This window comes from Bombina bombina, chromosome 3 (assembly GCF_027579735.1).
Source record: "Bombina bombina isolate aBomBom1 chromosome 3, aBomBom1.pri, whole genome shotgun sequence".
Classification (NCBI taxonomy): domain Eukaryota; kingdom Metazoa; phylum Chordata; class Amphibia; order Anura; family Bombinatoridae; genus Bombina; species Bombina bombina.
Genome location: NC_069501.1, coordinates 136,091,319 through 136,104,355, shown reverse-complemented (window position 1 = coordinate 136,104,355; position 13,037 = coordinate 136,091,319). Strand labels below are relative to the sequence as shown.

Sequence of the window (13,037 nt, the reverse complement as noted above, 5' to 3'; positions counted from 1 at the left end):
CTCAAGGCTAAATATGTGTAAATATGATCGATTTAGCCCAGAAAATGTCTACAGTCTTAATAAGCCCTTGTGAAGCCCTTATTTACTGTGTGAATAAAAATGGCTTACCGGATCCCATAGGGAAAATGACAGCTTCCAGCATTACATCGTCTTGTTAGAATGTGTCATACCTCAAGCAGCAAAAGACTGCTCACTGTTCCCCCAACTGAAGTTAATTCCTCTCAACAGTCCTGTGTGGAACAGCCATGGATTTTAGTAACGGTTGCTAAAATCATTTTCCTCATACAAACAGAAATCTTCATCTCTTTTCTGTTTCTGAGTAAATAGTACATACCAGCACTATTTTAAAATAACAAACTCTTGATTGAATAATAAAAACTACAGTTAAACACTAAAAAACTCTAAGCCATCTCCGTGGAGATGTTGCCTGTACAACGGCAAAGAGAATGACTGGGGTAGGCGGAGCCTAGGAGGGATCATGTGACCAGCTTTGCTGGGCTCTTTGCCATTTCCTGTTGGGGAAGAGAATATCCCACAAGTAAGGATGACGCCGTGGACCGGACACACCTATGTTGGAGAAAAGTGCTGTCCAGGGTCTGAACCAAAAATTGTCTGGCTCCTTAGATTAGATGCCTTTTTTTTTTTTTTTTTTTTTTTTTAAATAAAGATAGCAAGAGAACAAATAAAATTTGATAATGGGAGTAAATTAGAAAGTTGGTTAAAATTGCTGCTCTATCTGAATCACAAAAGAATGGGTTTTGTATCCCTTTAAGGCATAGTGTTCATGCATTCTTAGGCGCATACATTTTCTTGTATTTCCTTATTTTTGGTAATTGGGGGGAAAAAATCCTTATTTTTTGGTATTTGAAGTTCTTAAAGGGATACTTAACCCTAAATTTTTATTTCATGATTCAGATAGAGCATGCAATTTTAAGCAACTTTGTAATTTACTCCTATTATCAATTTTTCTTTGTTCTTTTGTTATCTCTATTTATTTGAAAAAGCAGGAATGTAAGCTTAAAGGACCAGTAAACACAATAGATTTGCATGATCAACAAATGCAAGATAACAAGACAATACAATAGCACTTACTCTGAATTTCAAGAGTAGTAGATTTTTTTTCTAACAAATTTCAAAGTTATGTATATTTCCACTCCCCCTGTACCATGTGATAGCAATCAGCCAATCACAAATGCATATACGTATAGTCTGTGACTTCTTGCACATGCTCACTAGGAGCTTGTGACTCAAGTGTAAATATAAGACTGTTCACATTTTTTTTTCTTTCATGATTAAGGAAGAACATGCAATTTAAAACAACTTTGTAATTTACTTATATTATCTAATTTTCTTCATTCTCTTGATATCCTTTGCTGAAAAGCATATCTAGATAGGCTCAGAAGCTGCTGATTGGTAACTGCACATAGATGCCTCGTATGATTGGCTCACCCATGTGCATTGCTATTTCTTCAACAAAGAATATCTAAAGAATGAAGCAAATTCGATAATAGAATAAATTGGAATGTTGTTTAAAATTGTATTCTCTGTCTGACTAATGAAAAACAATTTGGGGTTAATGTCCCTTTAAGAGCCGACCCATTTTTGGTTTAGCACCTGGGTAGAACTTGCTGAACCAAGAATGGGCTGGCTCCCTAACCTTACATTTCTGCTTTTTCAAATAAAGATAGCAAAAGAACAAAGAAAAATTCATAATAGGAGTAAATTAGAAGTTGCAAAAAAAATAATAATTGCATTCTCTATCTTAATCATGAAATACAAAATTTGTGTTTAATATTCCTTTAATAAAAATATATTAGCCTATTCAGCTGCATTAGTTCCCCTTTTATGACGACTTGTAAGACGAGAAAAAAAGCTTTAGTGCAAGATTGCAGTTCACAAAAGTTGTGCTTTTCATTAAACATGATTTTTTTTTCTTTTCTTTTTTGAGATAGCCGTAGTTTAATGAAAGGAAATTAACACTGGAAAATTATAGTTCTACAGGAAGGAATGGAATGGGTTTAATGTAGTTTAGTATGATGTTAACAATGTTAAGTCTTTGTTGCAATAATTTAAAATGTTTATTAATTTAGCACTTTTCAATTTCTACTTTTTTAGGTTTGGAGCCAAAATTGAACATACTTGAGATAGTAAAACCAGTAGAGACAGTTGAGGTGGTTATTGACCCAGATGCTCACCATGGTGGGGTTGAAGCTCAGCTTGTTGAAGAAACCCAAGTGATAACCTTGGATGGCACAAAGCATATCACAACTATTTCTGATGAAACTTCAGAACAAGTGACAAGATGGGCTGCAGCGTTAGAAGGATACAGGAAAGAGCAAGAGCGTCTAGGGATTCCGTATGGTAAAATGGAATTCTATTACCAATTTTAAATGTAATAAAAGCACCTTGTGTTTCTTTAAAAAAAAAAAGTTAAAATTAAATTGTACTCATTTACTCAAACTTGGGATGCTACAATCTTTTACAATGATTGTGATAGACATAGGGAACTGCTCACATTCCCTTAGATTTACCACAAAAGCAAGCTAAGTTGAAAATTACTTGCAATAGACTTTTGGACAAAAATTTAACCTAACTTTGGCCCACCCCAGTAGCATTCAGTTAATTCTTACTCCCCCTTTATGATGGGGGCCGACAAACTCTAAAATGTAGCTTTTCAACTGGAACAAATATTTTGTTTTAATTCTTTTGCTAATAAGGTCGTTTCCCTTAACATTTCACTGTTCTCTGAATCATCCAGTAACTTCTCTTAGGACACATTTGCACCTGTCAGACAACTGCCTTTTTTATTCTTAATGTGGTAGAGCGGTCAATTCACTTTTCTTTTCTATGGCATAAGGAGTCCTCAATGTCATTCCAATTACTAGTGGGATATTCACTCCTGGCCAGCAGGAGGAGGGAAAGAGCACCCCAGCAGAGCTGTTAAGTGTCACTTCCCTTACCCATAACCCCCAGTCATTCTCTTTGCCTCTGTCACTAGAGGACGTGCGAAGTTGGCGTCTGTAGATATTTAATCCTTTTATGGGTACTTTCCCTGAAAGCAAGGATTGGGGTTTAGCTGTGTCCACGTCAATCTCTTTAGTTAGAGTAGTGGTGGCTTTTAGCAGTTAGAAGGCGGCAATGTTGGCTTTGCTTCCAACATTGTTGCTACCCCTGTTTATAGAAAGCCAGAGTTGGTTACTCTATTCTCTCTTATTCTACAGGTCTCTGATAGGAGTGTGTGTCCTTTCAAACCTTGTAAGCTGTCTTCCTGCCCGACAGCTGGATATGCAGGTAAGTGCTTTTGTTTCCTAGGTATTGGATACTTGCACTTTCAGAAGTTTATCTTTGCAATATTTTAAATATTGGACTTATTCAATCCTTTGTTAAGGATTTATTGGGGCAGTGTGCAGGCACTATAAGTATGTGAAGGGGTTTAACTCTTCCCCTATTTGTTATGGAACGGTTCCTCTGGGCCAGGAGACTGAAAGGTTTCTTTATTTAAGATGAGAAACACTAAGACAAAGTGTTTTGAAGTGTTTTTAAAACTTTATTACATTTTGGGATCGTAACTGTTAGCTCTGTAAGTCTGCTGAGAAACGATTACACGCTTTTGGTTTGTTGCGCAGTTTCTTGTGCTGCCGCTCACGTGACAGCCCTCTCTTCAGCTTGTATGCTGAGCGGTGTCATACTTTGTGAGTTCTCTTCTGTGGGGATGTCCCAGATCCTTGGGCTGTGGACATAGTATCTCAGGGTTACAAAATAGGATTCAAGACTTGTCCTCCCAGGGGTAGATTCATCCTCTCAAGATTATCTGCAGATCAGGTAAAAAGAGAGGCCTCCTTAAACGGCGTTCAAGACCTTTCCTCCCTGGGGGTGATTGTTCCAGTTCTTGTAAAGGAATCAAATATGGAGTGTGGCCAAAGCGCCTGCCTAACTGAGGCTGGGTCTAACTTCGATATGATATGATTGAGTACAGTGTTCCCTCTAAGGAAAGTTTTGTGTGCAGCCCAGCAGTGAAACAGTTAACAAGAGAACCATACCTTGTCATCTGCATTGTGCAGTGTTTGATAATTGCAGGGTGTTGTTACCTAATTAACTGTTTCACTGCTGGACCGCACACAAAACTGGCCTTAGAGGGAACACTGGTTGAGTAGTCCAAATGTTTTTATACATTTATTAACTTTGGACTTCTTTATTTAGTTCATGGATCCATGTTTTTTATGTCAATATATGTATACGCTTTGCTAAATTGTATATGCTCTGTTAATTTAGTAATTTATGCTTAACAAAAATAAATATTTTAATAAATGTATAAAAACAGACTACACAACTATATCATATCGAAGTTAGGCAGGCGCTTTGGCCACACTCCGTATTTGATTCACTATTTCTTGGCAGCTAAGGGCCATTAATCCAAAGCTAGAGGGTCTGTAAAGTTGGCGCTAGTTATAGACCACTATATCACCAGTTCCTGTAAAGGAACAGGGTTGAAGATTCTATTCAAATCTATTTGTGGTTCCCAAAAAAGAGGGAACTTTTCAACCCATTTTAGACTTAAAATCTCAACAAATTCCTCAGGATTCCGTCCTTCAAAATGGAGACCATTCTTCCTTTGGTCTAAGAGGGGGTCAGTTCATGTTCATGACGACCATAGAACTGAAGGATGCATATCTGCATGTTCTCCTTAAAAGGGATCATCACCAGTTCCTGAGCTTCGCTTTTCTAGACAAGCACTTTCAATTTGTTGCTCTTCCGTTTGGCCTTGCCACAGCTCACAGAATTTCCCCAAAGGTTTTGGGGGCTCTTTTTGCAGTAGTCGGGTCTCAGGGAATTGCGGTGGCGCCTTACCTGGACGACATCTTGGTTCAAGCGTCATCTTTTCAACTAGCAAACCTTCATACAGAGATCTTGTTGTCTTTTCTACGTTCCCACAGGTGGAAAGTGAATCTGGAGAAGTTTCCTTGTTCCTGCTACAAGAGTGTGTTACTTAGGGACCTTCATAGATTCCCTATCCATGAAGATTTTTCTGACAGATGTCAGAAAATCCAAATCTCGCTCTTGCGCGCGCTCTCTCTCTCGCGCTCTCTCTCCTACTGTTCGTCCATCAGTGGCTCAATGCATGGAGGTAATTGGTCTGATGGTTGCTTCTATGGACATCATTCCTTTTGCTCGGTTCCATCAGAGATCTCTACAACTGTGCATGCTCATTCAATGGAACAGAGACCATTCAGATCTATCTCAGAGTATAGATCTGGATCCTTTAACAAGACTCCCTCTCGTGGTGGATTTCACAGGATCATCTGTCTCAGGGCACATGCTTCTGGAGACCCTCCTGGGTGATTGTGACCACGGACGCAAGCCTGTGGCTTGTTAAAAGCTCAGGGCCTGTGGACCCAGGAGGAGTCCTCTGGAGGAGTCCTCTGCCCATAAACATCTTAGATTTGAGAGCCATTGTCAATGCCTTGATAGCTTGGCCTCAGTTTGCTTTAGCCTGGTTTATCAGATTATAGTCGGACAACATCACCTCAGTGGCTTACATCAACCACCAGGGAGGAACTCTGACTTCCTTTGCTATGAAGGAGGTGACTTGCATTATACAGTGGGCAGAAGCTCATGCTTGTCTATTTGCCATCCACATTCCAGGAGTGGACAACTGGGAGGCAGATTTTCTGAGAAGACAGACCTTTCATGCCGGGGAATGGGCTCTCCATCCGGAGGTGTTCACCAGGATAACCCTCAGGTGGGGGGTTCCAGAGTTGGATCTGATGACGTTTTGCTAGAACGCCAAGCATCCAAAGTACAGTTCAAGGTCAAGAGACCCTCAGGCTGCCCTGATAGATGCTCTGGCAGTTCCTTGGGATTTCGTTCTAGCTTAACCGTTTCCTCATTTTGCTCTCCTTCCACGAGTCATTGGTCGTATCGATCAGGAGAGAGCATCTGTAATAGCTCCTGAATGACCTCGCAGGATCTGGTTTGCGGACCTGGTGAAGATGCCATTTCTTCCCCCTTGGAGGTTACCTCTGAGGAAGGACCTTCTAACACAGGGTCCTTTCCTCCATCCAAATCTAGTTTCTCTGAAGCTGACTGCTTGGAGATTGAACGCTTAGTTTTGGCTAAGCGTGGGTTTTCTGAGTCGTTCATTGATGCCATGTTTCAAGCTCGCAAACCTGTTACTCGTAAAATTTACTATATGGTATGGTGCAAATACCTATATTGGTGTGAATCGAAATGTTTCTCTTGGAGCAGAGTCAGGATTCCTAGAATTTTGTCTCTCTTATTCAGGAGGGTCTGGAGAAGGGCTTGTCAGTTAGTTCTCTGAAGGGTCAGTTTTCTGCGCTGTCTATTCTTTTACACAAACATCTGGCAAATGTGCCGTATGTTCGATCTTTTTTTCAGGCCCTGGTGTTTAAACCTGTTGCTTCTCCTTTGAGCTTAAACCTTGTTCTCAAAGTTTTGCAACAGGCTTCTTTTGAGCCAATGCATTCTGTAGATCTTAAGTTATTTTAGAAGGTTTTGTTTCTTATTGCTATTTCCTCTGCTCGTAGAGTTTCTGAATTCTCGGCTCTACAGTGTAATTCCCCTTACCTTATTTTTCATGTGGTTAACGCGGTCCTTCATACTAAATTGGGTTTTCTGCCTAAAGTGGTGTTGGATCGAAATATTCAGGAAATCTTTGTTGCTTCTTTGTCCTAATCCTTCTCATAAGGAACGTCTTTTGCATAAGTTGGATGTTGTGCATGTTCTAAAATTTTACCTACAGGCTACTAAAGATTTTAGTTAGTCTTCTGCCCTGTTTGTTTCTCTGGAAAGTGTAACGGTCAAAAGGCCACTTCTACTTCCCTTTCCCTCTAATTGAGAAGTATGATTCGTTTTGCTTATGAGACTGCTGGTCAGCAACCTCCTGAGAGAATTACGGCTCATTCCACTAGGGCTGTCTCCTCTTCTTGGGCTTTCAAAAATTAAGCTTCTGTGGAACAAATTTGCAAGGCGGCAACATGGTCCTCTCTGCATACTTTTTCCAAATTCTATAAATTTGATACTTTTGTCTGAGCTGAGGCTTCTTTTAGGAGAAAGGTTCTTCAAGCGGTGGTGCCTTCTGTTTAGGTCCTAATGCCTTGTTCTCTCTCCCTGTTCATTCCATGTCCTCTAGCTTGGGTATTTATTCCTACTAGTAATTGGAATGACATTGTGGACTCTCCATGCCATATGAAAGAAAATAAAATTTATGCTTACCTGATTAATTTATTTCTGGGCATGGAGAGTCCATGACCCCACCCTTAAATATGACGGTCTTTTTTGTTAAACCTCAGGCACCTCTATAACCTTCGGGTTATGGGTAAGGCAAGTGACACTTAACAGCTCTGTTGGGGTGCTCTTTGCCGCCTCCTGCTGCCTAGGAGTGAATATCCCACTAGTAATTACATTGACGTCATGGACTCTCCATGCCCGGAAATAAATAAATTTATCAAGTAAGCATACATTTTCTTTTTTGTTCTCGAGTTTGGTAATTGTTGTATATAAGGGTGTGTTCTATAGGGGTGCAAGTAATCGCTAGAATTCCAAGTTTGTGGTTTCCAGGATTTTTAAAGCCATTCCATAAATCAAACCCATCTCATAAGCCTCAAGGACATACTTCTAGGAAAGTCATGTCTCTCTAAGCAAGTTTCTAACTTAAAGGGACATAATACTCATAAGCTAAATCACTTGAAACTGATGCAGTATAACTGTAAAAAGCTGACAGGAAAATGTCACCCTAGCATCTCTATGTAAAAAAAAAGAAAGATATTTTACCTCACAATTTCCTTTAGCTCACAGAGTATTTCCTGTGTAAAAAGTTATACTTAAGGTGCTGGTAAAAATAAAAAATAATAATAAAAAAAAAAAGAAAAGAAATGAACTGCAGCCAATCCGCATCAACCGTGCTGAGGTCATGAACTCTTTTACTGTAATCTCATGAGATTTCATAGTAAACTTGCTTAAACTGAATAAGAAAATAACACAAGTGTGCATGAGGCTCACTCCCTTGCCTGTCCCGGGACAGATTTTCTGCTTAACGTCCTTTACAATGGGGTGTGAATACTTTGAACATTTTGAGGTAAAACATCTATCTTTTTTTACATAGAGATGTTCAGGTGATGTTTTCTAGTCGGCTTTTTACAGCTATGCTGCATCACTTTCAAGTGCTTCAAAATTTGAGTATCATGGCCCTTTAACTTACAGTACCTAACTCCTCTTTAGGTGTTGTGGTTATGTGCATTTCTAAAACCTTTGCAGTAGCTCCTATAATTCCTTGCAAAGTGAGACTACTAAGCATTTCTAGCTGTTCTCTGTGTCTGCTTTGGTTTCCCTATTCTAGAGATCTCTACATTTATTAATCGGCTGATTCCTGCTTCTATTTTTAAAATATAATGAGACTTTATAGTAGGGCTGCTCGTCATGCATAAATAAAGTGTAGATTCCCAGAAGATCAATCAGTAGTAGTACACAGTGGTGCAGTGCACAACAAGTTTTTTTTTAAATTTTTATATTTTTCCTCTAATTATAAGAGTTCATTTTTATGCTCCAAGAGTGTATTGGACATTGAGAAAACATAATTTATGTAAGAATTTACCTGATAAATTCGTTTCTTTCATATTGGCAAGAGTCCATGAGCTAGTGACGTATGGGATATACAATCCTACCAGGAGGGGCAAAGTTTCCCAAACCTCAAAATGCCTATAAATACAACCCTCACCACACCCACAATTCAGTTTCATGAATAGCCAAGTAGTGGGGTGTTAAAGAAAGGAGTAAAAAAGCATCAACAAAGGAATTGGAATAATTGTGCTTTATACAAAAAAAATCAAAACAAACATAAAAAGGGTGGGCCTCATGGACACTTGCCAATATGAAAGAAATTAATTTATCAGGTAAATTCTTAAATAAATTATGTTTTCTTTCATGTAATTGGCAAGAGTCCATGAGCTAGTGACGTATGGGATAGCAAATACACAAGATGTAGAGTTCCACTCAAGAGTCGCTAGAGAGGGAGGGATAAAAATAAAGACAGCCAACTCCGCTGAAAAAAAATAATCCACAACCCAAATCATAAATTTTAATCTTACAAAGAAAAAGAAAAAAACTGAAATTATAAGCAGAAGAATCAAACTGAAACAGCTGCCTGAAGAACTTTTCTACCAAAAACTGCTTCTGAAGAAGAAAAAACATCAAAATGGTAGAATTTAGTAAATGTATGCAAAGAAGACCAAGTTGCTGCTTTGCAAATCTGATCAACTGAAGCTTCATTCTTAAAAGCCCAGGAAGTGGAAACAGACCTAGTAGAATGAGCCTTAATCCTCTGAGGCGGGGATTTACCCAACTCCAAATAAGCGCGATGAATCAAAAGCTTTAACCACGAAGCCAAGGTAACAGCAGAAGCCTTCTGACCTTTCCTAGAACCAGAAAAGATAACAAATAGACTAGAAGTCTTCCTGAAATCTTTAGTAGCTTCAACATAATAATTCAAAGCTCTCACCACATCCAAAGAATGTAAGGATCTTTCCAAAGAATTCTTAGGATTAGGACACAAGGAAGGGACAACAGTTTCTCTACTAATATTGTTGGAATTCACAACTTTAGGTAGGAATTTAAATGAAGTCTGCAAAACCGCCTTATCCTGATGAAAAATCAGAAAAGGAGACTAACAAGAAAGAGCAGATAATTCAGAAATTCTTCTAGCAGAAGAGATGGCCAAAAGAAACAACACTTTCCAAGAAAGCAATTTAATGTCCAAAGAATGCATAGGCCCAAACGGAGGAGCCTGTAAAGCCTTTAAAACCAAATTAAGACTCCAGGGAGGAGAGATTGATTTAATGACAGGCTTGATACGAACCAACGCCTGTACAAAGCAATGAATATCAGGAAGTTTAGCAATCTTTCTGTGGAATAAGACCGAAAGAGCAGAAATTTGTCCTTTCAAAGAACTTGCAGACAAAACCTTATCCAAACCATCCTGAAGAAACTGTAAAATTCTAGGAATTCTAAAAGAATGCCAGGAGAATTTATGAGAAGAACACCATGAAATGTATGTCTTCCAAACTCGATAATAAATCTTTCTAGAAACAGATTTACGAGCCTGCAACATAGTTTTAATTACTGAGTCAGAGAAACCTCTATGACTAAGCACTAAGCGTTCAATTTCCATACCTTCAAATTTAATGATTTGAGATCCTGATGGAAAAACAGACCTTGAGATAGGTCTGGTCTTAACAGAAGTGGCCAAGGTTGGCAACTGGACATCTGAACAAGATCTGCATACCAAAACTTGTGTGGCCATGCTGGAGCCACCAGCAGTACAAATGATTGCTCCATGATGATTTTGAAAATCACTCTTGGAAGAACTAGAGGCGGAAAAATATAGACAGGTTGATAACTCCAAGGAAGTGTCAATGCATCCACTGCCTCCGCCTGAGGATACCTGGACAGGTACCTGGGAAGTTTCTTGTTTAGATGAGATGCCATGAGATCTATTTCTGGAAGCCCCCACATCTGAACAATTTGAAAAAACACATCTGGGTGAAGAGACCACTCTCCAGGATGTAAAGCTTGTCGACTGAGATAATCTGCCACCCAATTGTCTATACCTGGGATATGGACCGCAGAAATTAGACAGGAGCTGGATTCCGCCCAGTCAAGTTTCCGAGATACTTCTTTCATAGCTTGGGGACTGTGAGTCCCACCCTGATGATTGACATATGCCACAGTTGTGATATTGTCTGTCTGAAAACAAATGAACGGCTCTCTCTTCAAGAGAGGCCAAATCTGAAGAGCCCTGAAAATCGCACGGAGTTCCAAAATATTGATTGGTAATCTCGCCTCTTGAGATTTCCAAACCCCTTGTGCTGTCAGAGATCCCCAGACAGCTCCCCAACCTGAAAGACTCTCATCTGTTGTGATCACGGTCCAGGTTGGACGAACAAAAGAGGCCCCTTGAACTATATGATGGTGATCTAACCACCAAGTCAGAGATAGTCGAACATTGGGATTTAAGGATATTAATTGTGATATCCTTGTATAATCCCTGCACCATTGGTTCAGCATACAAAGCTGAAGAGGTCTCATGTGAAAACGAGCAAAGTGGATCACGTCCGATGCTGCACTCATGAGACCTAAAACCTCCATGCACATAGCTACTGAAGGGAATGACTGAGACCGAAGGTTCCGACAGGCTGCAACCAACTTCAAAGTCTCTTGTCTGTTAGAGACAAAGTCATGGATACTGAATCTGTCTGGAAACCTAAAAAGGTTACCCTTGTCTGAGGAGTTAAAGAACTTTTTGGTAAATTGATCCTCCAACCATGTCTTTGAAGAAACAACACTAGTTGATTCGTGTGAGATTCTGCAGAACGTAAAGACTGAGCAAGTACCAAGATATCGTCCAAATAAGGAAACACCGCAATACCCCGCTCTCTGATTACAGAGAGAAGGGCACCGAGAACCTTTGAAAAGATCCTTGGAGCTGTTGGTAGGGCAAAAGGAAGAGCAACAAATTGGTAATGCTTGTCTAGAAAAGAGAATCTCAGGAACTGATAGTGATCTGGATGAATCGGAATATGAAGATATGCATCCTGTAAGTCTATTGTGGATGTATAATGCCCTTGCGGAACAAAAGGCAGAATAGTCCTTATAGTCACCATTTTGAATGTTGGTATTCTTACATAACTATACAAGATTTTTAGATCCAGAACTGGTCTGAATGAATTTTCTTTCTTTGGGACAATGAACAGATTTGAATAAAACCCCAGACCCCGTTCCTGAAAAGGAACTGGCACAATTGCCCCAGAAGACTCCAGGTCTGAAACACACTTCAGGAAAGCCTGTGCTTTCTCGGGGTTCACTGGAATGCGTGAGAGAGAAACTCGCAGGCGGTCTTACTCTGAAACTTATTCTGTACCCCTGAGAGACAATGTTCTGAATCCAATGATTTTGGACTGTATTTCTCCAACATAGGTGTGTCCGGTCCACGGCGTCATCCTTACTTGTGGGGATATTCTCTTCCCCAACAGGAAATGGCAAAGAGCCCAGCAAAGCTGGTCACATGATCCCTCCTAGGCTCCGCCTTCCCCAGTCATTCTCTTTGCCGTTGTACAGGCAACATCTCCACGGAGATGGCTTAGAGTTTTTTGGTGTTTAAATGTAGTTTTTATTCTTCAATCAAGAGTTTGTTATTTTAAAATAGTGCTGGTATGTACTATTTACTCTGAAACAGAAAAGAGATGAAGATTTCTGTTTGTAAGAGGAAAATGATTTTAGCAACCGTTACTAAAATCGATGGCTGTTTCCACACAGGACTGTTGAGAGGAATTAACTTCAGTTGGGGGAAACAGTGAGCAGACTTTTGCTGCTTGAGGTATGACACATTTCTAACAAGACTTGGTAATGCTGGAAGCTGTCATTTTCCCTATGGGATCCGGTAAGCCATTTTTATTAAATAAGAATAAAGGGCTTCACAAGGGCTTTAAAGACTGGTAGACATTTTTCTGGGCTAAAACGATTGATTTATAAGCATTTTTAATAGTTTATAGCTTTGAGGAGTTATTTTATTCTTGGGAATTATGTTAAATAACCGGCAGGCACTGTATTGGACACCTTTTTCACTGGGGGCCTTCTCTAATCATAGGCAGAGCCTCATTTTCGCGCCACTAATGCGCAGTTGTTTTTGGGAAGCAAGGCATGCAGATGCATGTGTGAGGAGCTCAGATACATAGAAAAAGCTTACTGAAGGCGTCATTTGGTATCGTATTCCCCTCTGGGCTTGGTTGGGTCTCAGCAAAGCAGATACCAGGGACTGTAAAGGGGTTAAAGTTCAAAACGGCTCCGGTTCCGTTATTTTAAGGGTTAAAGCTTCAAATTTGGTGTGCAATACTTTTAAGGCTTTAAGACACTGTGGTGAAAATTTGGTGAATTTTGAACAATTCCTTCATGTTTTTTCGCAATTGCAGTAATAAAGTGTGTTCAGTTTAAAATTTAAAGTGACAGTAACGGTTTTATTTTAAAAC

General features: G+C 39.6%; 1 protein-coding gene across 2 annotated transcripts in view; it reads left to right on the top strand.

Moving 5' to 3' along the window:
- Window positions 1-13,037, top strand: part of GABPA (GA binding protein transcription factor subunit alpha) — a 205,203-nt gene that overhangs the window by 76,539 nt on the left and 115,627 nt on the right. For both annotated transcript variants that reach the window (XR_008401326.1, XM_053706003.1), the window contains exon 5: window positions 2,116-2,361. Coding sequence is in view for 1 of the 2 variants with exons in the window: in XM_053706003.1 (XP_053561978.1) it covers window positions 2,116-2,361 (246 nt within the window). In the remaining variant the exon portion in view is untranslated. The remainder of the gene's footprint in view (window positions 1-2,115; window positions 2,362-13,037) is intronic.